Source organism: Nanorana parkeri, unplaced genomic scaffold (assembly GCF_000935625.1).
Source record: "Nanorana parkeri isolate BGI_ZX_2015 unplaced genomic scaffold, ASM93562v1 scaffold1444, whole genome shotgun sequence".
NCBI lineage: Eukaryota > Metazoa > Chordata > Amphibia > Anura > Dicroglossidae > Nanorana > Nanorana parkeri.
In genome coordinates, this window is record NW_017307712.1 from 369,729 (window position 1) to 393,054 (window position 23,326).

Genomic DNA, 23,326 nt, shown 5'->3' on the forward strand with positions numbered 1-23,326 from the left:
CCCCCCCCCCCCTCACTAAAATCACAGCAGCATGCAGCTCAGCGTGCTGATTTAAAATCATCTTACATTTATAGGTTAATCAAACTTGTTTTTCATTTGCTTACAAATAGAGTTCACCCACTTCCTGGTCCAGTTCTGGCACAAATGATGTAATGTGCCAAAGTGTTGCGTCTTGGGAAGGATCATCAGCTGATCATTGCTGGGGAATCGCATCTGGAATGGCATTTTCCTCCCCTGAGATGATGTATTTGGTCACATGTCCTAATAACATGTCCAGTCACATGTATCATAGTTCCAGGAAGTAAAGGGAGATCTAGTAATCTGCCCTTAGTTAACATGGCCACTGTCAGAAGACCGTGGAAAAAAAGAGAAATAAGGTATGCAAAGAATACAGAGCCTGCAATTATCTAGAAGTATGTGTTTGTAAGTTTTCATTACTAAACATTTCTAAAGGTGTGTTTGTTGTTTTAAAATTTATGGCTAAATTTCCTCTTTAACCTTTGCAGTGCGGGGGTAGCCCTACTGCAAGGGTTAACTTTTCTTGTGTGGCTGCTAAACCGGTCCCTGCAGCCTCTCTTCATTCCGGCGTTCTAATGGCACATGAGTCGTCATGTCTAAAACAGTGTATTAGATGTGAGGACTCCGAGGGACATATTACCGCTGTCACATAGGTAAGTTGTCTCTGCCGTAGGATCGAGGCTCGGGTGATTATTACTTCTTTATTCTATCCCCTAGAGAAAAACGAGCAGTTAACCCTTGCAGTTCAGTGGTAGCCCCACTGTGAGGGTTAATGTTTATTCTGTCCAGAGTTCTTCTTTTAAGAAGAACTCCCAGGCAGAAATAATCTTAAAATGGCACCACTGGTCTTGGAGCAGGAGGGTACATTTGTGCAGAATGCACCCTCCTTGCTATTGCCGGCTTTGTATCTTGACACAACATCGGGAATTGGGCAGAGTAGGTACCTGCACGGCACCCTTCCTATGGAAGGTGCCCGCTTGATGGGCTATTTGAGCTAGCATCGAACGAGGGCTTGAAAATTTCCGATCGAAAATCTATAGGTGTATGCCCAGCTTAACTGTTATGGAAATATTAGAAGGTAAGCTCCTCTTAGGCTGGGTTCACACCTAAGCGGATTGAATATGCGCATTTGTCGCGATTCGCGGTAAAAAAAATGCGCGACAAACGCGTGTTTCCGAGGGCTAGTTGGCTGTTTCCCAATGGAAACGCCCGACCAAAACGCCCCAAAGAAGTACATGTACTTCTTTGGGCGTAGGGCGGTTTCCCGCGCGTTCGTACTCGCGGAAAAACGCCCAGATGGGAACCATGCACATTGAAAATAATGGCATTTCCCTGTTTGAGCGTTTTTCCGTGAGTACGAAAGCGCGGAAAAACGCCCAGGTGGGAACCGGGCCTCAGGGAAGTATTAATACAAATGGTGGTTTTCAGTGTAAGCCCCCATTCTCACTTATGCGTTTACCAAAGAAGGTCTTTTTCTGATATTAGATCAATACAACCCGAAGCCCATTTTGTCCTACATAAGATAGTCAGGCCTAATTAATGAGGAAAAACAGATGATCCAATAGGAAAACAGCTGCTATGAGCTACTGCACATGACACACGATTGCATTTTGCAAAGCCCTATGCATATAAGAATATAAGATTCTTTTAGGGCCTATAAGATGAACTCTGGGGGAAAATGTCAAATTAGTATTATAAATGTCAAACCCTTCTTCCCCTTCGTGTGACATAATTTGTTCATTTTTACATTGCATTGCCGTTTGCTATGGTGGGACGACCTGGGCATTTTATACTCCTAGTCTGACCAGCTCTCACTGCCTAATTTGATTGAGAGCACACTTCTTATCACCCACAATCTCGCCCACATTCATGCCCATTGACTGCACTAATTCCCATTGCATAATGGGAATGGTAGGTTGTTACAGTGGCACCAAACGGGAAACAGAAATGACATTAGCGCTTCATCGATCTCTCTATCTGGTGCTCTTCTTGGGTGTCCCCTCCCTTGAATTGATTTAGGAGCCATCTGACCCTCAAGCTGGCCATACACTGGCCGAATTTCAAACTAGTCTGCAGGACTAGTGTGTGGCCCCGTCAACGTTTGTCGAAGGAGACTGTCTGAAAATTTTCAACTGAACAATAATAAGCTGCAGTCACTGTTCAGGTATTTTGACATGGGCGCACAATTACCACTGTCAGAATACAATACCCCAGCAGAGGGATTTCCCCCATCCATGCTGTTAGTGTAGAATGGGGAATGAAGAGTTTTTTTCCCCTGAAATAGGAAAAAACTAACTGTGTATGGCAAAGTTTAGGCACAAAATGGAGAGAAAAGGTGGGGTAGGAGATGTACAGAAAAATGAATTTCATGTTATCTAGCTATCACAATGATGCCTGTTCCAGTGATATGACATTACACTGACACGCTCCACAGCCCACAAGAAAGTACGTTTTTGGTGGAGTACTCGTAAAGGCATTGGGAGTGCATTTTTTTTAGGCTCTGTGGCTCTTTTTTTTCTTCTTATGGGCATTGCATAAAGTGCAGATATGCTGCAGTGACATTGCAGGTGCAAGCATGTACCATGTGTATTCCATCTGGGTGCAGATTTGCACGCCTAATCGGGTAGCCCTGCCTGTAATTCATGTAGCGCGTCCCAGCATGACTGCTGTGTTATAGTATATTACAGAATGTGTGTGACATTATACACGCCAGTGTGTAGTTAGCAGCCTGTTTTCTCTCATGGGGTTGATCTCATTGACCTTCAAGATTTGAAGGGCAGAAGCTGCGTAACTCCTGGGAGCCTTGCCACAGACAGCGTCAGCCCATGCAGGCGGGGGCATACCATTATTTCAAGGGGGGGGGGGTTCATGTGACAGCCCAGTAGTTGGAATAATAACATAGCATGATAAAAAAAAGGGATAAAACTGTAGCACTGCCCTGTTCTCTACTGCCTGGTTCATACCAAATAGCAGAGGAAAGGTCTAGGGAGGAGCGAATGAAGAACACAGTGTTTTCTAAAATCATCCAGACGCCAGCACATGAACAAGGCTCTGCTCATTAGCATTGATTTAAGGTGCGGTGGATTCAGGAGCTGATGAAAAATCTTACAAGAGTTTATATTGCATTTTTCCACTGCACAGCTTTTTTATAGCTTGTTGGTCTATTTATATACAATGGGAGATTGATGGTCTATTTATATACAATGGGAGATTGATGTGGAAGTACCTCACGTGATTCTTTATTTGTACTAACATTTCTTTTTTGGGAACTGTTAGTGCAAATAAAAATATCACTTTCATTGCGTCACTGTGTTGTTACAACAAGTGTACTAATACAGCTACAATCACCTGATGTAAAATGCAGTAATATCGAGTAGTCAAATGGACATTGTTTTCTTCTTTAAAAAGTAGACTTCTTTCCTTTACAAAATACGTTCATTGCTTTAAAATACATAGGCAGTGTAGTCAAATACTAATTGAAAATGAAGATAGATGATGGTACTATGAGTGAATATGAAAAGGAAATGATGGGTCCCTTGTATCTAGGACAAAACCACACACGCTGAGCATGTAAAGTCATAGTTAATGTAATGGGATCCTGAACATTAGAGAGCTTTCCTGCCATTAGTGTTTCATTTGCCTCTATATGAATATTGATTCAGTCAACAGTTGGCGACCTCTACTCCCTGGATTATTTTTTATATATAATATAATGTGTGTGTATGTGTATATAATGTGTATGTATTTATGTATGTTCCTGAGCTACTGCAAAGTCATGATGTAGGTAGATAGATCATGATTGTGTAGTAATATATTCTTTGTACTTTTTATATTCTGGTAATAATAATATTTGCTTTAGCATCACTGCTTTGCAAAATAACTGATTATTTCATGTATTTTACATGTGTGCAGCAGAACATTCAAAAAGGATGTTTATTGTCACCTAGTACTCTCTTTGTCTTGTTATTGTTTACTAGGTTTTCATTGTACTTTGAGGTTTGACCAAAGAGGAACTATATGCTAGAAGCTGAGCCTAAAAAAAATTAAGACTGGCAGAGGGTAAAGGACCAGTCAGCAGTGTTGTCTGTGGTTTCCCTGATCTTTTGTGATCCGCTGATCTTCTCCCAATTATGGACTGTGTCCGTGGAGGTAGTTACCTTCGCAGGTGCAGGGTTTTGCTTCCTCGTGTCAGAGCCTCCAGCAAGAACAGTCAATACTAGGGATGCACCGATAACGGTTTTTCGGTATCGAGTATGAGCACGGATATTTTTTTTCAGTACTCACCGATTCCAGCTTCCCGACCAATTAGGCCGCTTCTTCTGCCGCTGGTCTCAGCTGCATGATGCACATGTGCAATGCAGCGAGCTGATTCTCTCCCCTTCTCCCGAGTCCCATGTAGAGGTAGTACGGGGCTAGGCGCAGTGGCATTGGTGTGGCGAGCGGTGGGTGGGGCTGAGGAAGCATGGTGCCGGCTTTGCAGCCAATCAGGAGGCCGGCGGGTGAGTCATTACCCATCCCCCGGTTTCCCGATTGGCCGAGAAGCCCGGCTCCCTGGTGACTAGGGAGCATGGAGCCAGCTTGCTGGGCGTCATGTAATGACTCGCCGCCCGGCTTCCTGATACCAGAAGTACTCGGTATCGGCACCAATACCAAAACTAGTATCAGTATCGCTGCATCCCTAGCGAATAGCATAGCAGTAAAATCACCAAATCTCACTACATATCTCCTGATACCAGCAATGAAGCAGCAGTGCCGTAGATCTCACATTGCAGATATACAGTTTTGAAACTGAAGTTTAAGCACAAAGAAGCTCCTCCATAGATACAGTGTGGTGAGTGAGGGGCAGCACTAGGGGGTGGGTAGAGTTCTCCTGCATGCAAGTGCTGACAGTAAACATGCTCAAAGTGTCAGAGGGATGACCTCATCAGGGTGTTGCTACTTTCTCCTTATCCAATCAGGGGGGTGTTTTTTGATCACTTTGTGCTGTTGCTGCTGCAGTAGACATTGATGATCTTGCTGTGTTGTTAATCCACCATGCATAGTGAGTTAAGCAGGCATCCGATGCTTTTGGAAGTGTCAAAAGTTGAAGACTTTGCCATAGGCCACAGCACTGGAGGATGAAAGAGTTTGGACTCTCCACCCACCAGAGAGGCAAGTATTCGTAGCCTTCCATTGAAGGGAACAATTGTTTACATCTTGCAGGAAATGTGACAACCACTTTGCACCCAAGAATAAGAATTCTGTGTTGAATATGGCCAAAGGTGACTGTACAATAGTGCATGCATGATCTGACTGCCAAATTGTTTTGCCAGCTATGTGCAACTATACAGTGCAAGGATCTGTCTAATGTGATACAGATTGAATTATTTAGGTAGGTCCTCACTCTACACGGATTTGGTCAATCAAAAGCAGACTCTACAGAGCTCGTACAATCAGATTGTAAGGTGTATGAGACTTGGCCACTGATAATATAATACCAAATGTGCTTGAATGGTACAAAAATGGAGATCACAATTACCTCTTTTATAATGCTGTATGGTACAAATATGGAGATCACAATTACCTCTTTTATAATGCTGTATGGTACAAATATGGAGATCACAATTACCTCTTTTATAATGCTGTATGGTACAAATATGGAGATCACAATTACCTCTTTTATAATGCTGTATGGTACAAAAATGGAGATCACAATTACCTCTTTCATTTTATGCCCCTTTTTATTTAATGGAAAAAAGTGTTCATACACAGCTAGCTAACCTATAGATAAGTTAAGCTAACCTATAGAAATGTGTCAGCCGTGCACAAGCTGATCAACAAAATATCCGGTATTTGCTTTCTACATGATTAGGAAACCTCATAAAAAGACAGATGCTTTACTGCTAACGTGACCAGTTTCCCACCATATGGATTTCTGCACAGACATCAGATATTGTCTTTGTTAATTCCATGTACAGAAAATAAAGATTTTAGCACTGTGCTTGGATGTCCTTCACACAAAAGATGTGGTTGTCTTCAGGCTTGCTTGACATAAATTTCTCAGCATGCTGGAAAACTGAATTACACTACAAGTTTTCATTGCTTAGAACCCCTTGCATTTACTTTTACTTCATGCTTGGATTATTTAAAGCTAAACTACCGCCAGGTACAATATACAAGTAAGGTAGCTCTGTAAGCATTAAAGTGACACTACACTCCGGAGTTAAACCATAAAAATATATTCAAGTACCCTAACTATTAACAAAAACATATCTTATTTGTGTATCTCAGCTGTAGATCCTCAAATCATCTCTGAATTCATGCTGACACTGTCCTTCCTTCTGGAGGGTGGCTACTTTTGTTCCCAATGGTCCCTGTGGGTGTTGGAAAGTAGCCACCGCTCCAAGCTCTCTCCTGTGATGGACTACAATCTCAGTGCAAATAAGTAAACTAAAAATGAGATTGTAGTCCATCACAGGAGAGAGCTTGGAGGGGTGGCTACTTTCCAACACCCACAGGGACCATTGGGAACAAAAGTAGCCACCCTCCAGAAGGAAGGACAGTGTCAGCACCAATTCAGAGATGATTTGAGGATCTACAGCTGAGTGATAAACAAACAAGCTACATTTTTGTTAAATCTTAAAAATACATTCAAGTACCCTAACTATTACCTCCGGAGTTTAGTGTCACTTTAATATATCCTTTTCATTAATTGCAGGCAGTGTAAATAACCTAAATTGACTTGGTATTAGCCTCTTGCAGCTTCTTGTACACTCTGTACAAGAGTGCTAAGAGAGGTAGAGGGAGAAGTAGCACAAAAAGCCATTTGAGCAAAGAGATAACCTCATCAGTGTGCCGCTTTTTCTTTCACTGCTCAGTCACAGGGAATGGGTAGGTAGGGGACCTTTAAAACAAAACTATGGGATAAGTGCTTTTCCCCATAGTTCTCTTTAGGATCACGGGAGGAGGTTAGTATATGAACTAACCTCCTCCCGTGACCCAAAGCTCAGTATATCGCAGGCTATTGCCCGCAATATACGGATCGCCGCAGCTGGGACGGATCCCAACAACACTGGGACGATCCACCCAGCTGTGTGAGTGACAGCTGGCTATGCCTATCTAGAGGCAGAGCCAGCTGTGCTCGCCCCCTACCCCGTTCGTTCCTCCACTCAACGCTGGAGGATCGGAGAAGGGAAGGGGGGAATGCCTGCGGGGAGCCGCGAGTGACAGTCACAGCTCGCTGCAGGGAGACAATCGGGAAGTGAGTAGAATGGTGAATGTTTCTGCTCACTTCCCGATCGATAGAGCCGACCTGTGACAGCTTCTTTGTCACACGTCGGCTCTTACTATGAGGATGAGTGGAAATCACTCACCTCCTACCGTGTTTCCCCGAAAATAAGACAGTGTCTTATATTTTTTTTTCTACGAAAAAAGACACTAGGTCTTATTTTCGGGGGATGTCTTACCTGGCTTGGCTGCAGCTGTCCGCTATCTCCTTTTAAGTGAAAGTGAGCCTGCACCAGAGAAAGATCAAGCCCTATAGACAGGCTAGACAGGGCTAAGCTGTGCAAATCTCAAGAACGGATGAACAGAAATACAAATCCTTTGGCAGATAAAACATCTCACAAATATAATCTGTGCATTTAGCTATTTCCTTGGAATTTACCTGTAAACATCTATTGGAATGCTTGGGGGTCATTACAAGTTTTTTCTCTTTAAAAGCATGGAGATCATTATTACAACAAATTAGTAAGTCATAAACTTTAGAAAACAGTTCCCCTCTCTTTTCAATCTATGAGGTTTCTCAATCCATGTAAATGCTGCTTATTGTACCTTGAATATGAACACGTGGACTGTTTTGTCGCAGCCCTGGTGACACAGTTAAAATCCTGACTGGCATGTTTTTAGGACTGGAGATTGGGAAACAGTGACACATTGTGTATTGTGCTGGCACCCGCACTTAGTCTAAAGTACTAGTTCTACCACATGACTTGCTGAATGTATGTAGATATTACAGGTATGAAAGTACAGCCTTTGTTCTCAAAGGTAATAGAACCTTATGCTTTCACAAGAAATCTTTTTAACAGAACTCTAAATAAAAAATATATTGAGTGTATTCTATGCTGTATGTAGACTGACCTCAGAAAATGTTCAATAAAACATCTTCAAAGCATTTTTTGCAGTTTTTGGCAGACACCAACACTTTGCAAAAATCAATAATTCAGGACAAGGTTAGTGGATTACAGTGGAATGCATAAAACTGGCCATACACTAAGGGCCCATTCACACCACCTCCAGATCACCACCAGACCACATTGTTTCTGCACCTAAAATGCATCCCAATGTTTCCCTATGCTTTTCTTGGCCTCAATTCACACCATCGCAGTTAGTTCCAGACCAGACCAGAAAAATACTGGGTGTCACATTTTGTCTGGTCTGGAACGCACCGGAGTGCGCACAAGTGTGTTAAAAACGACTCGGAATGTGTACAAGCGCATCAAAAACGCAACGCAATGGGAAATTTTTTTGGGGGGCTGGTTTGGATGATCTCATCACCCCTGGACTTCCTGCTTCTGTGGAGAGAGAGATTTGTGAAGATAGGAACCATGATGGCTGAAGTGGACACCGAATTCTTTGCAGAACTTGTGGAAGCCTGCCCAGAGCTGTATGATCCGAGGCATGGGCAATATGAGAACAATAATAGGAAGATGGACAAGTGGGAGAGGCATTGCTGCCCAGGTTGTCCCTGGCTATGATCATTTGAGAAGCTCTGAATAGAACTGTGGTAAGTTCATGTCTCCTTTGTGCAAGCATTGTGCTGCTCTTTTCCTGGCTATCTGTAGGTCTTGCAGAGGTCCCCCAGCAAGACCTAAAATTGAACGCATCAAAAACGAGGCAAAAAGTAATGCAGTGTGTTCCAGATCTGGTCCACAAAATGGTGTGAGCCTGCCCTAAAAGATTCCACCATCCACACTAAACGGATCTTCCAAGCTGGGCTATTGTATTTTGGCAGCTGGCACCCCCCGCTGTCAGCATACCCGAACAGTCACTGCTGCTGTTTGCTGCAGTCACCATTCGGCCAACAATTTTCAGCCTGGCTCCTTCAACAAAAGTTCAGTTCCTAGGTGGTTCCTAGCAGGGCTCCTAGATGATGGCACTGGCTGCACGGAGTTAGACGGTTTTCTCAACTCTAATTAGCTGCTTAGCTGGAGTCCTGCCTTTTAAAAAAAAACTAATTGTATTTTTTTACCTGAATGTATGCCTGATGCTTTTCTACTTCACAGCTTTGGTCAATACATGTCTGTGTACATACAGGTGAAACTCGAATAATTAGAATATTGTGCAAAGTTCATTTATTTCACTAATGCAACTTAAAAGGGGAAACTAATATATGAGATAGACTCATTACATGCAAACAAAGATAATTCAAGCAGTGATTTGTCATAATTGTGATGATTATGGCTTACAGCTCATGTAAACCCCAAGAACCCCAAACCCACAACCTCAAAAAAGTAGGTTATTACATGCAATCAATAAAACAAGGATTGTACATAGAACAATATCGGACCTCTGAAAAGTACAAGCATGCATATGTACTCAGTACTTGGTTTGGGCCCCTTTTGCAGCACTTACTGCAATTACTTTTGCACCATATTCTAATTATTCGAGTTTCACCTGCATATGACTGAAAAAATGGTTGCAACCTCTAGATTCACAAATTAAAGGAAAGCTCATTTCTTTTGGGCACACAGAGATACTTGAGGATCAAGGTATGTAGCTATCATCCAAACATGACAGAAATTGTTAGCATTCACACAGCAATCATAGGCATAAAAAACCATTACAAAAGCAAAGGTCTCCTCAACGTGTTTGTGTGTGTGTGTGTGTGTGTGTGTGTGTGTGTCAAGCGGCTGCATAGTGAGAAACTATGGAAGTTATTGTGTTTTGGTGCATCTATGATATACAGGGGCAGAAAGGACATCTTAGATGTTGGGTACAAGCAATATCCTTTTATCGTGCCTGTGTTTAAGGTAGAAGTAAATAATTGGCAGTGTGCTCTAAAATGCATTTTAGTGAACAATAATGTTTAAAGATATGACTGCCATTTCATATATTTCCCTGACCTCTTAGAAAACATATTTCTGTATAGCACCATTGGCCTGTTTTGAGGCTGGGTACAGATACATTTTTCAGAGCGTTCCATTTGGTGCATTTAATTCTGACAAAGTACGTAGTAACACAGTAAGAGAAAGGGGAAACAATGTGCACTTTCCACATGTTGATTAGACAGGACAAGCATCCAGTAAATACGATGGTGAGGGGAAGAGTAGCAGATGGCTCTTCCTGAGGGATATGTGTCATTTATAGTGAACCATATTAACGGTCTCATGAATACAGTTACACAGTACAGTGTCCAGGCACTCTGGGACTCATATGCACTAGAAAAACAGAAAAAAAAACAACAAATGTTTGTCCTCCGGTGCTTTTAGCCTTGTTCAATATGGTAAATGCTGCTCGAGCAGCTCTTATAATGATAATTCTCTCCCTGGTAAGCACATCATCAGTGCGTGCTACAGCAGTGGATGGGCCAGGAACATGCAACCTGTTTAGAGAAAGTGTTTTACTGCATAAGAAAATCAATGGTCTCTGATAACAGAAGCCTGTGCTCACCAAAGCTAAAAGCCCTTGAGAATGTCCTATTCCTTTTTATTATAGAGGGTTCAGCTAAGTAGGAGACCAAGGTAAGAGAGCATGTGTGCACTTACTCTCCACATATTCCAGTGCCTGCTTTTACTTTTTATTAGAGAGAAGCCAGCTAAAAATGAGACTGAGGTTAGAGCTTGTTTCCGCTTACCCTCCATATGGTCCAGTGCCCCATTTCTACCTTTTTGTTATAGAAGATTCAGCCGAGTATGATACCAACATTGAAGAGAGTGTAAGCACTCGCTCTCCAAAATATTCCATTGTACCTTTTTATTATAAAAATATGATACCAAGGTGAATCACCCCACTCCGCCTCAACTTTTTGCTAGTGTCCTTAAGTGATGGACGCCTTATCTCCGCTGAGAGAAGGACATCTTTTCTGTACTTTTCTATTTCAAGACTCTTTCTGATTTCTGCGCACTCTTACTAGAAGCGTTTATCACTTCTTGGGCCTTTCAGCATCAAGCTTCGTTGTCCCACATTTGTAAGGCTGCCACACTTTTGCCAAGTTTTATTAGGTGGACATCCTAGTTCTCTGCGGATGCTACCTTTCGGTCACAAGTTCTTCAGACGGCCCCCTGTGTTGTGGGCTCCTTCTGTCATAGTTCATGTTTTGCCCACCTATCTGTTGGACTGCTTTTGAACGTCCCATTGGTACAATAATTAACTTCCTGTGCCATGTGATGTACAATCAAGAAAACAGGGTATTGGTCTTACCTGGAAAATCCTTTTCTTGGAGTACATGGAACCTGCCCTGTGTTCTGTTTTGGTAATCCAATCCTATACTGCTTACATTATTACAAACAACTATAGTATGCATTCCTTTTGCAATGCTAATGTTATAACAGGATAATGTATGCTGTGTATGCTGTGACTTTACAATTAGTTTAAGTTGGATTGGAGGATTAGAACTGCATTTCAAGTTTTTTTTGTTGGACCTCCTTTGGCGAGCTACAATGGCACTGTTTGTTCTGGAGACCTTTGTCACTGGCACAATAGGGAATATTAACATTTTTTAGTCATACCCCCAACAGAAGTAGAAGGTAAAATTGCAGTGGGGACACCCAATCGTGAGAATTCAGAGAATGGATTTACCCCCCACTTTTTGGAGAGATTTACACCTCACTTTTGGAGCGATTTACTCTCACCTAATGTGTCTTCAGGATGTGTGGAGATATCTTTCCTTTGGGAATACAAACAGATAGAAAAATGATATCCCACTACAGCTTGGTGCAGGACTGGAATTTCCAGCAGCAGCACACTAATAGGGTAATTTCTGTGCCAAGCACTAGAGACCCTAAAGGCTTATGTGCAAATGATTAAACAAGACTAATATCAAGATATTACTTATTTTTACTGGTTTATTGAAATGGTTCTTGCTTTGCTTTAAACGTTTCCACTGTCTTAGATACTGGCCTTGAACAATGTGAAGAAAGGCAAGTCTAAGTAAAGTAAGATGTCTTAAACAGCTTATTTGTTCTGGGTTAGTGATTTAATGTATCGACGCTAGAGATAGTAAGACCACAATACAGTTAGCAGTTGCAGAATGAGCAGTCATAAATGTCAGCCTCTATATCCAGGAAATATTTACTTTAAGTATTAAACCCCTTTAACACTATCAGTGCTACTACCTGTGCTGTGAAAAGTAGTGTTGCAAGCACCATTCGGCCAACGATATTTCAACATCTTTCTTATGCAAAAGTCAGTCTAATGATCGACTTCTGTCGAAGGGATAGGGTAACCAACGATCAAATTTCTGCTGAATTGGCCAAAGTTTGCTCTGTGTAGCCAGCTTCACTATTTGCCTTTATAACACTATCAAAGTTTGCAACTATTTTATGCCATATACTTTTGACATACAGAACCTGCAAAATCTATTTATTTTTGTAATCTTTTTTTTTTTTTCTACTGCTGTGTAATACTTTAGTAGGTTGTGTATAGGTAGTAGTTTAAACCACTCCAGTAAGTGTTGCATATCTGCCACATAATAACCTACTGCAATTGACACCCCCAGTTTCCAGTTTTCTGATTTATGATTCTCAAGCCTTTTCGTAATTCATGTAGGAGGTAGATGAAAACTATACTTTTGGATAATTATCACCCTCCCTTTCGTCCCTGGGCTCGCTCCCCAAAGTCTTATACTCTCCTGTCCACGCTCCTGTGATATCTGTGCTGTTCAACTGGCTGCCTCGATGTAAACTCTGGCCGGTCCCTCCAGTTCTTCTGTGCATTCGCAGAGTAAATCTCAATTATACCTATAGAGAGGCCATCTATTATTGGAATGCATAAACGGCTGCCTCTCCATGGCAAAGAATAGCCTCTTTTTCATATATGCACAGAAGAACTGAAGGACCAACCAAAGAGTTTGCACTGGCTGTACAATGTGAATCTTGCAGGAGGCTGGACAATTGAAGATAAGACTTTGGGTGGTTGCTGGGGATAAAGCGGAAGAAGCGTAATTTAAAAGATAATGATACATTTATCATTTGATTAAGCCCTACAGCAGTGGTTCTGAACCTTTCTAGGGCTGGGACCCCTTGGTAACATTTGCCAAGTTGTGGTGACCCCCAACGGTAAAATTTAGGGATCACGCGGCTGCTGGAAATTATATTGTAGCAAGCAAGATCTACTCTGTAGCAGTCTTCTCTTTGTTTTCTTAAGCGGGACAGTATTACCAGATTACGGTGAGAAGGGACCAAAGTAGGGTATACATGGTTAGAATTTTGTATGAAGAAGTCGTTTTGGGAACGTTCGTTCGATTATCTTTCAATTAGAATGATGCAATTGAGAGACATGTTGGAAATGTTTCTCGATGGAATGAATTCCAAACAGTGAATGTGCTTTTCGTTCGGAAAATGCATTTATTGCAAAATATAATGTTAAATCAAAAATAAACTAAATTTGGAACGACAATCGTTACAGTTTGGGAGCCACTATAAAACATTCCAATGGTATTTTTCATATGAAGGTTCGTGCAAAAATCTACCTTTGTATACCCTACTTAGGGCATTTAAAAGCCCTCACTCTAATCTTATCTGTGGTATGCACAGATAAACAGAAGGTATTCACGTGTCTCATTCCATCATGCCTGTTGAGACCCTGTTGAGTGACCTTCAAGGGGCTGATAAAGGAATACACTTACCTCAGTGAAGCTGTATTCACTTTAATCATCCAATTATGTATATAGGAATTTCCTAATTTTTTTTTTTTTTTTTTACAGTTCTCTGTACATGATTGGGTGTTTAAAGTGAACATGTTCATTGGTAAATCAATCCCAGTGCACATTTTACATTATATATACATGTGTGTGTACAAATTTAGAATACGCTAGAGCAGAGTATAGGCTTCCGTGCTGAACTCTTACAAATGTTAGTTGCCTGGCTCTTATGGTGGTGCCGATGCTTCAGCATACATGGATTCTGACATCACTTGCTGCATGCAAGTACTGAGGTCAGAAACAGTCGGGCAGCTGGCATTTTAAGAAGGAAGTTATCATACTCATTACAACTGCCATATACAGTTTCCTAAAAAAAAAAAAGATTTCCATCAGAGAGCTGGGTGTCCTGAAAAAGAGCGCGCTTGCTGTGTATCCCCTAAGCGCCATCAGAATTTTAAAAAAAACACCATAGGAATGAATAGCTAGATTCCTATTGGCTATTTCACTTTGCAATAGCCAATAGCAAACTAGCTATTGCACCCGCCCTCTGCTGCTGTCAATCACTAGAAGGGGACCTGATGGAGAACTTCAGGTCCCCCTCTGCTGATTGGCAGCAGCAGAGGGCGGGTGCAATAGTTAGTTTGCTATTGGCTATTGCAAAGTGACATAGCCAGTAGGAATCTAGCTATGCATTCCTATGGTGTTTTTTTTCCCCCTGACTTACGGCGGCCGGCTGCTCCCGATGTCAGAAAAAAAAAACGATCACAGGGAAAGGTTTACTCTGCTCGATCGAGCAGAGTAAACCTTTCCGGGAGAAAGTGTTTCTCTCCCTAGCGGCCGGGAGCCGCTATCTAATAGCGGGAGACTCCCGGGCGACCCCTGGCAAATCGTCATTCGACCCACAGGTTGAGAACCGCTGCCCTACAGCCATGACTTACTGGTGCTGAAGCCGTTTTGTCATTTTATATAAATGGTCTGAATTCAGTAATGCTAGGCTCCATGTTTAAAAGATTCCTTCAGTCCCCATTGAGTTTCGTATGACCTCTTTCATTACATATGCGTGCTAAGGCAAGTGTTGTGTACATTGTTAAGGAGCACTCTATTCATTGATGTTGACTTTAATTGGTTAATGCTTTTCAGTATATCAAAAATGTAGCAGGACTTGGTTTGTGTTCTAAAAACAGTATGTTGATGTAAACAGGCCCTCTTGAAAACAGTGGGTTTTCTCCATATCCATGATCTTAGACTGCATTGGAATATGCATTACCTTTGTTGAGTGAACCTTTAAAAATAAGTGTTCCAGTTCCTATGGGCTCCAAGTTTTCATGCTACCATTCATCATCATTGCACCACTCCTTTTACTGCTGCCAGCAGGGGACAGGCTGCTATTATATTTGTATTTTGTTAGATTTACCTAAACAGTGCCTTCCTTGGTTACACATTCTCTAAGTAGGTCTTAAATAAAGTATATTAATGAAAATATTTTCTTGTTGTGCAAAGGGGTTGACAGTGCTTCCATTAGATATATTTCTTTAAAAAAAAAACCCTATGAAGATTTCATCGAAAAGACCAAAAAAGAAAACCTTGCCGCGTCATCAAACAAAAGTTTAAAAGCGATTGGTTTATTACCTGAACTTGCTGCACACGATACAGTGCAACATACTGAAATGTTTTGCTCATACAGCGTCTGGGGTCCCCCCCAGTGTTTTACTATGACAGCCAAGGTTGTAGTGGGTCTACCCTTTCTGGTACAGTTTAAATATTTTGGGATAAAAATCCCGTGTCTTGAGAAAAGTCAATTTGCAGTCTATAGTCCTGTGTCACAGCATATGCAAAATTCTCCACCACAAAAAGGCATGGGAAAGTGTTGGAAATGGTCTTCCTACATCCCACTGGTAGGAACAAAAGTTTTATTTTTGAGCCTTCCCTTGTATAGCTTCCCTCCCATTTGACATCAGGTGATGTCTTGTCATGCAGTCAGTTGAAGACCATCCAAAGTCTTTGCATATTGCACTGTAACAGCTTTATTATTCAGCAATCTTCTAGATGTGCCAAAACTCTGTAGCTGAATGGCCTACCCAATTGAATATAGATTTATTGGATTGTTCAAGTAGAAGGGTAGAGCCAGCAGCAGGGAAGATTGTGAAAGATTTCCGCACTTCCTTCTTCAGCAGACTGTTTATTTCATTGCTTTTGTACAATGCTGCTGTTAGGAACACTGATATATCCTATTTAAGGTTACGAGAGGTGAGTTGTGGAGGAGGACCCCGTGTGTCTAATTATAGGCCAGAGTTTTGGATATCAGGTTCTGTAGTAAGAACATGGCTTTATTTCTTTTCTGTGCTAAATAAACATCAATTACTCTAACGTGCCGCTGAAGTAAACAATTTATATTTTCTGTGTTACAGATCTGGAGATGTCGGAGTTACAAGAAGTTCAGATCACAGACGAAAATGTTCTGCAGGACCCTTTAAAGGTAATGTCAAGTCTCTTCTTCTGCATTTACAGGAAAACACCACCATTTTTATCACATATCTTTTATTTTTTCTTTATTTTCAGGCAGCTGAGTTAGCTGCAAAATTACTGCAAGTACAAGAGCAGGTATGCAACATTCTGTGTTTTATACACCCTGCTAAGTTTATGTTCGTGTGTCCATGAATGTACATGATGTGTACAGGCATAAAAACACATCAAAACTCATTACCAGTATGTGTTTTGTATCGTAGGTATATGTCTGCTATTCTCTACACAGACATATTCTTTTCTGGTGCTCAGGTTACCCTCAATGTCCAGTTGCATATATGGCCATTTTTAAAGTGACCCTATCATCACTGGGTCACTAGTAAACAACGCTCACGTTGTGAAAAAAAAAGCATGCATACTTATCTTCTTAGCGGCCCGTGTCTTCAAACTCCATTTTTTTGCTGCTTCCCAACTGCTGTAGGTATTCAACACTGCTGGGTGTGTCAAATACCTGCTTCCTCCAATACAGCCTGTGGTTTCGCCCACATCAGCGACATACGAGCTGGCAAGAAAAAGCATAATATATGGCACTATGCAACTCTGGAGTGTGAATGCAGCCTTTTTACCGCTTCTAAATAAAACAAAAATATTTTTGCATAAGGTTGGTTTCCAGCCCTTGGTGGAGGATATCTTATTTCGGAAACATTATTCTATTGTTTGACCAGAGAAGATGAAATCAACATAGTTTCAGACTGCTCCCCTGTGTTGCAGTATGTTACCTACATATGTGCAGTATTTTTAGCGTTAACGCCCATTGTGGTAAGGCTACCATTCATTTTGAATGGGCTGCCAATGTACCACAATGCAGGTATTAACTGACCTGCAACATTTTTGTAAAATGTTGTTTGTTTTTGTTCAGCTTTGTGTTGTGGTGTTCTAAAGCATGTACGTTGTTGTGCACTTGCTAACGTTCATTAGGGTACCATTGTTGTGCAGTGCTGGTTTATAGACTGGACTCATTTGTGGTTGTTTTTTGTTTTGTTTGTTGTTTTTTTCTATTGCTGTTTTTAGTGGGAGTGAAAAAATAGAAATGCGTTTGAGGATTCCATGGACATTGAATTTGTTTTTATTTTTTCATGTGTGAATTTTCTGGTACCACATCAAGCCCTGTTCCATGCGTATATATTTGGCACTGGTATGTCAGTGTACACTCAACCTGTCTTCCTTCCTTGTCTGTCTCGTGGTGTAGAAGCACTCTATTGAGACTCCCTATGGGATGGTGACGGTCACAATTCAGGGCTCCCCCAAACCCAAGCGTCCAGCGATAGTAACATTCCATGATGTGGGGATGGACCGTGAGTATGAGGGCTATCTGTGTTCACTACACCTGTTGTGTGTCTATCTTTGTGCCCTGTTCTGTTTACTTCTTCAGCTGACCTTGTCCTTCCATTCCTCCTCATTTTAATATTTTCTAACACCTATTCTCTGGTTGTCTATTAACATCTGTATTCTAGATTGTTGTCTACTATTTTGAATGGCTTTCTTGTGTCTCCTTTTCACGGTCTCCTGTGTTCTATTTTCTTCATTAAATATACATTGCCTGTCTATAGTAACTAATAGTGATTTGTTATCAGAATTCTCATAGCACATATACTCCCATATGGATAATTGCTAGCTAGACATTTGTTAAAAAAATATAGGGAAACCTACTTTGTTATTTTCTCCAGGACTGAGAGTTCCACTTCCAACTCTAGTGACTATCCTCCCAAATGTTCTTGTGCTGACCGATAGTATAGACATTTTTTACCAAGTTGGACAGTTTGTTTTCACTTGTGGATTGGTGTATATGATAGTGGATTGACTGTTGTAAAACGTTTCACCCTGTGGTATCACTAAAAAAAAAAAATCGCATTTTGTGTGGCCAGCATTAAACAGGTTATATATAATCAAGCCCTAAAGCAAGGCACGAGACAACAGGATCAGATATCAGCTTGATTGTGTGTATTAGAATCAGTGCACCAAAATCACATGTAAGTCTGCTAGCGTAGCTGAGCTGGCTGATTAATGTACATGTGTACATAGAAGCAAACTGTTCAGAAGAATTTATGGATAAGACGGAATTTTATCTAGGTGATTCTGATAATATTTTTTCCAGGCATGTCATCACTCTAGGCCTTACACTTGCAGTATGCTTGTCAGTTTGTGACTCTGTGTAACGGAGTATGTACACATTTCACAAGTCTTCATACACTATTTGCAAGTCACATGTCCATTTTGTAAACTTCCACAGTGGAGCTATGCAGAAAAAAATAATCATAAGGACTGATTTCCAATGTCCGTTGCTGAAATGTCAGCAACTTCCTCTTTCATTTAACTTTTAGTGTTGTGCTGCCTCTGTTCTGATGCCTGTTTGATCATTTTGCTTCTTTATGTTTAGTCATCACTTTCTCCTTTGTGACATCCACCAGATAAAATGTGTTTTGAAACACTGTTTAAAAACGAGGACATGCATGAGATAGTGAAGAATTTCGTTGTGTGCCACATTGATGCACCAGGACAAGAGGAGGGGGCAGCTGTCTATCCTGTTGGGTGAGTTTTCTTTCATTGTTCAGATGTAAAACAGATATGCCAAGCTTGTTCATGCCACTAACTATTTAAGGAAATGACCATTCAGGGTAGAAGTGTCCAGTACTAAACTTCCATAATGAGGTGTGAAAAAGTTTGGACATAGTAGTGGGAGGTTGTACATGTTTTCATGATCATCGGGGCTCTTCTACACATGTTAAGGAGCAATTGTGAAAGGCAACATAAAGGTCTGGAATGGAATTGGTGAGAGGAAGAATAAGTTCAGACAGAGGGAAGCAAGTGTGCTGCTAGAGAGGGATTTTCCTTAAGGGGTAGGACAGGTGGTTGTTTTTAGACGTATCCAAGGCTGGATGGGTTGGGTTTGAAGTAGGAAGTGTGTAATGTAACCAAGGTTCCCAATTGTTGAGAAATTTAGACTGACATTTGCTGGTTAATTCACTTGTTAATTAAAAACGCGTTCATGCAATCTTTTACTTCTAGTAGGTTAACTTTTTTCCCCAAGCCCTGGCTACAGTTTAGCGGCCAAGCAGAGGAAAGTTGCCATTTTTGTTAGGCTGAGATCAGGTCTGGGATTGTGTGGTGAAGAGCTAGCCAGGGGTCTTTAGTGGTGCCCAGTCATATTTCAAGTGATTTGTTTGCACTCCAGATCTAAAACAAATTATGGTAGGTTGCTCTGGGCAGCAAGAAATGTTCACACAGAAGCCCAAATCTCAAATTGTTGTACTGCATATGTTTCCCTACACTATAGATTTCAAATGTAAACCATAATAGGGACAGTTTTTTTTTTGTGTCAATGAGGGGGGAAGTGTCTACTTTTGAAACAAACTACTTTTATATGGCGTATAACGGCTAGCGTGTTTTTGACAAGCACACAGAAGTATATTGCCTCAGACGGACCTTGTGTCAATCTGCATGGCCCATACATTTCTTTCCAAGCCGCACATCTGTAAACAAAATTACATACTTGGGCAAACACCTGTATTGCATATTTATTATTAGATTCTATATTTTGCTCTGAATAATTCGTAATAAACGTAATGGTTTGCTTTGAATGGAAATGCTTACAACTCTGGAGGTGTTACATACCCCAATCAGTTGGATTCTACTGCCTAATTCACAAGTGAAGTTTAAATTTGAAAGCAAGAATTTGACTTGTAGTGGCAAAACTGATGATTTTCCATTCTTCTACTTTAGTGCAGTATAGCTGTTAGAACATCAGGGCTACATGAAAACTATATGCTATGCTATATTTATTTACTCATGCTGTTACCTTGTGTCAAATCAGGTATCAATACCCATCACTTGATCAGCTGGCAGAAACCATCCCTTGCGTGCTGCAGTACCTGAAGTAAGTAAAGATGCAGATACAAATCTGGAACATAAATTACTGTGATCAATTACACATTGTATGTAACTTTGATTTGTATTTTTGTATGCAGTTTCCCCAGTATTATTGGAATTGGCGTTGGTGCTGGATCCTATGCCCTTGCCAGATACACGGTAACTATCTCTGACTAGGGTTATTCAAAGCTGTAGAGGAGGTCAAGAATAAAAGTGAACCTCATCCTAGGTGTAGTTATGGGCAATTTGAGATTGAAGGCATGGCTTTAAATATTTATGAAGAGATTTTGGCATCCAAAAATGGGTGCGGGCCAGGAGGGTGAAGTAAAGTCCCGTTTTTTATGGACACTGACAAGTAGTCAGGAGGTGGGGAATTCACCCACTAATTCATACTTTATACCTGAACCCCTAGTCTGTCAGTATCGGGCAGGCCTATGAACATCCAAGGGCGAGGGCCACGGCTCCCTAACTGTACTGAATGCGTCAAATCATTCAGTCAGATACAGCTCTAATTAGCCTGAGGCAATGTCTATTGAATCACATACTAACATCAAACTAGATATTCTCTTTCTTCTGCTAAAGGGGTATCGATCCAGAATTGCACAGATTAAAAAAGACATTGATTAGGTTCAACACAGAAAAGAGCTTACGTCTTCAAAAACCTTAGCTGAGCCATAGCAGGGTACTTTCTTTTGCCCTGTATAATGTCACATACTTCTCATCTATTAGTGCTCTTGTTCAAATACATTTTATAAACTAGCTTCTGCTGTTTCTTTTGCAATTCATATATTTTATTTTTTTTAAACTTTAGATTTTTATTAAATTATAAAATATCTGCTATACAACAATGTTGACTACATTCAAAAATTAGATACAGGTTTGGTATGTTAGCACATATAGGACTTATACAACATCATCTACTAAACCTTAGAATTTTTCCACCTTGGGATCGAGAATGTCAAAATGGTCACATCAGAATGTAGCGGTAATTAAACCTCCCTATGTGAATCCCACAGTGAAAGTAAAGATTTGGGAGCCCCATTCCCCCTTTATTTTTATGACGCCACATAGTCGTGCGTCTCACTCTGCTTTTCTTCCCCTTCCATATATAATCATCAATTATACGCTGCAGCTGTAAAAAGAATGATGCTGGAAGCAAGATAGGGATGGTCCTGAAATAATATAGGATCCTAGGAAGTATGAACATTTTAAATGACGAAATTCTCCCTATCCACGACAACTCGAATTTGGCAATCCGGGTCAATTCAGATTTAACAGACTCTATAAGGCAGGGGTGGCAAACTCAAATTCATTGGCGGCCGCATCAGCAGTATGGTTACCCTCAAAGGGCCGGTTGTATAGGACTATGCATCTACTCTTTATTATCATAAATAGTTGCCTCTGCATTCAGTTGCAATATGCGATTTTCCATTGTGCGATACTATGAGTTTGGACCGAGCTGATTTACAGATTGTGGCAAATATCATTCATCCAACTGGACGCAGTTTGCCTATACCATGACCTCTAAAAAATACTAGTTGCCTAATTTTGTTTGGTTTCAATACTTGCCCACAATAGAATTCCTTAAAAATTATTATTATGAAGCTGGTTAAATGGATTGTGGGAGATGACTGGGCAATTTGCCAGTAAAGCAGATTTTGAATTATTCTCTCATGTCTGCTCATGACAACAGGTCTTATTATCAAGGTGTCCAAAGTTATATGCAAGCAGATTAGAGCGTGGGAAGCTTCTTTTCAGGGGATCCAATTTGCCACACCGTCCAGAGGGGAGTTGGATCATGCCTGAATTAAAGTATAGGTTTACATATTACATATCTGTAAAATATTATTTGCTCTCTTTTTGGTCTGTTAAATATACCATTGAAGTATTTTGTGATATCTGCTTAATAAGTTAAAGCAATAACTGTTAAGCCTGCCAGAAATTCAGTGCTTTTTATGTACTCTGCTCTGGAATCAACCCTGCTCAGTTCACTTCTGTAGACTACAGAATATATACAGAACATGTCATAGAGATGAGGAAAGAGGGAGATGCTAAATAGTTCTAACACATTTCTTGTCATTAGGTGACAACACTGCTGCCCCATATATACATTGCATTAGTTTTATCTTTTCCTTTATTGTCACTTGATAATTCTGCCAGCAATATACTTACACTCCTAGGGTGACAACATTTGCTCAGTGTGGTAGTGAGCAAATGTTGTCACCCTAGGAGTGTATGTATATTGCTGGCAGAATTATCAAGTGACAATAAAGGCAAAAAATAAAACTAATGCACTAAACCAAATTTAAGGGCTGGGAAGCTGCATTAAATTTCAGTTTTGTTCTTATGTTTAGATACACTTTAACTTGCCTAAGTCTATGGGTAGATTTAGTATTGTCCTTGTCTGTGTCCTATATCAAACAGCCAATTTCTCTTTTTAGTTTTCTTTGTGTAGTATAACATGGTAAATCGAAAATCCTGATTAATCGTTCTGGGTGACATAGGCCAAAACAAGTCTTCATTGTCCAAGACATTTTGTTAAATCTTTCTGGGTTTTTTTCCCAGGATGTCATCACCCAGACTTCTTTTCTTGTTTTCAAATCCCTATGTCACGCTATTTTATTCAAATTAATTCTGTTATACTTAACTGTTCCACTTAGTGAAGATTTACCAAATTGCAACAGCATGGTCCTGCTACAGCACGTTTACTGAGGGTCTATGTAATGGGGAGGAGTATGTTGATATCACTGGCATTGGATTAACAATGGCCTGCCCAATAAGCATTCCTGCAATCTACTAATTCTTTCCAGCCCTGTTGTTGCTGTTTCATACACGAGGTCCTAATAACAGTTTATTGGTTGAAACCCGGAGTTCTAAAACTCAGTCCCCATAAGTTTAAATTATATAGTAAATTATTAATATTAATACTATTAATATTTCTAAGCAGCACGCAAGTGGACATACCACCAGGAACAGACCTGTTCATTTTTCCTCTGAAGTTAATCTTATGGTCTATTTTTAGAGTATGATACAGAAGGAGACACATTTTTTTGTCGAAGGTCATTGGGATAAGTCAGA

General features: G+C 40.7%; 1 protein-coding gene across 1 annotated transcript in view; it reads left to right on the top strand.

Moving 5' to 3' along the window:
• NDRG2 (NDRG family member 2) overlaps positions 1 to 23,326 on the top strand; it is a 55,954-nt gene that overhangs the window by 10,487 nt on the left and 22,141 nt on the right. The window contains exons 2-7 of the mRNA XM_018570028.1: positions 16,267 to 16,334; positions 16,418 to 16,459; positions 17,571 to 17,676; positions 18,790 to 18,910; positions 20,193 to 20,255; positions 20,347 to 20,407. Coding sequence (XP_018425530.1) covers positions 16,267 to 16,334; positions 16,418 to 16,459; positions 17,571 to 17,676; positions 18,790 to 18,910; positions 20,193 to 20,255; positions 20,347 to 20,407 — 461 coding nt within the window. The remainder of the gene's footprint in view (positions 1 to 16,266; positions 16,335 to 16,417; positions 16,460 to 17,570; positions 17,677 to 18,789; positions 18,911 to 20,192; positions 20,256 to 20,346; positions 20,408 to 23,326) is intronic.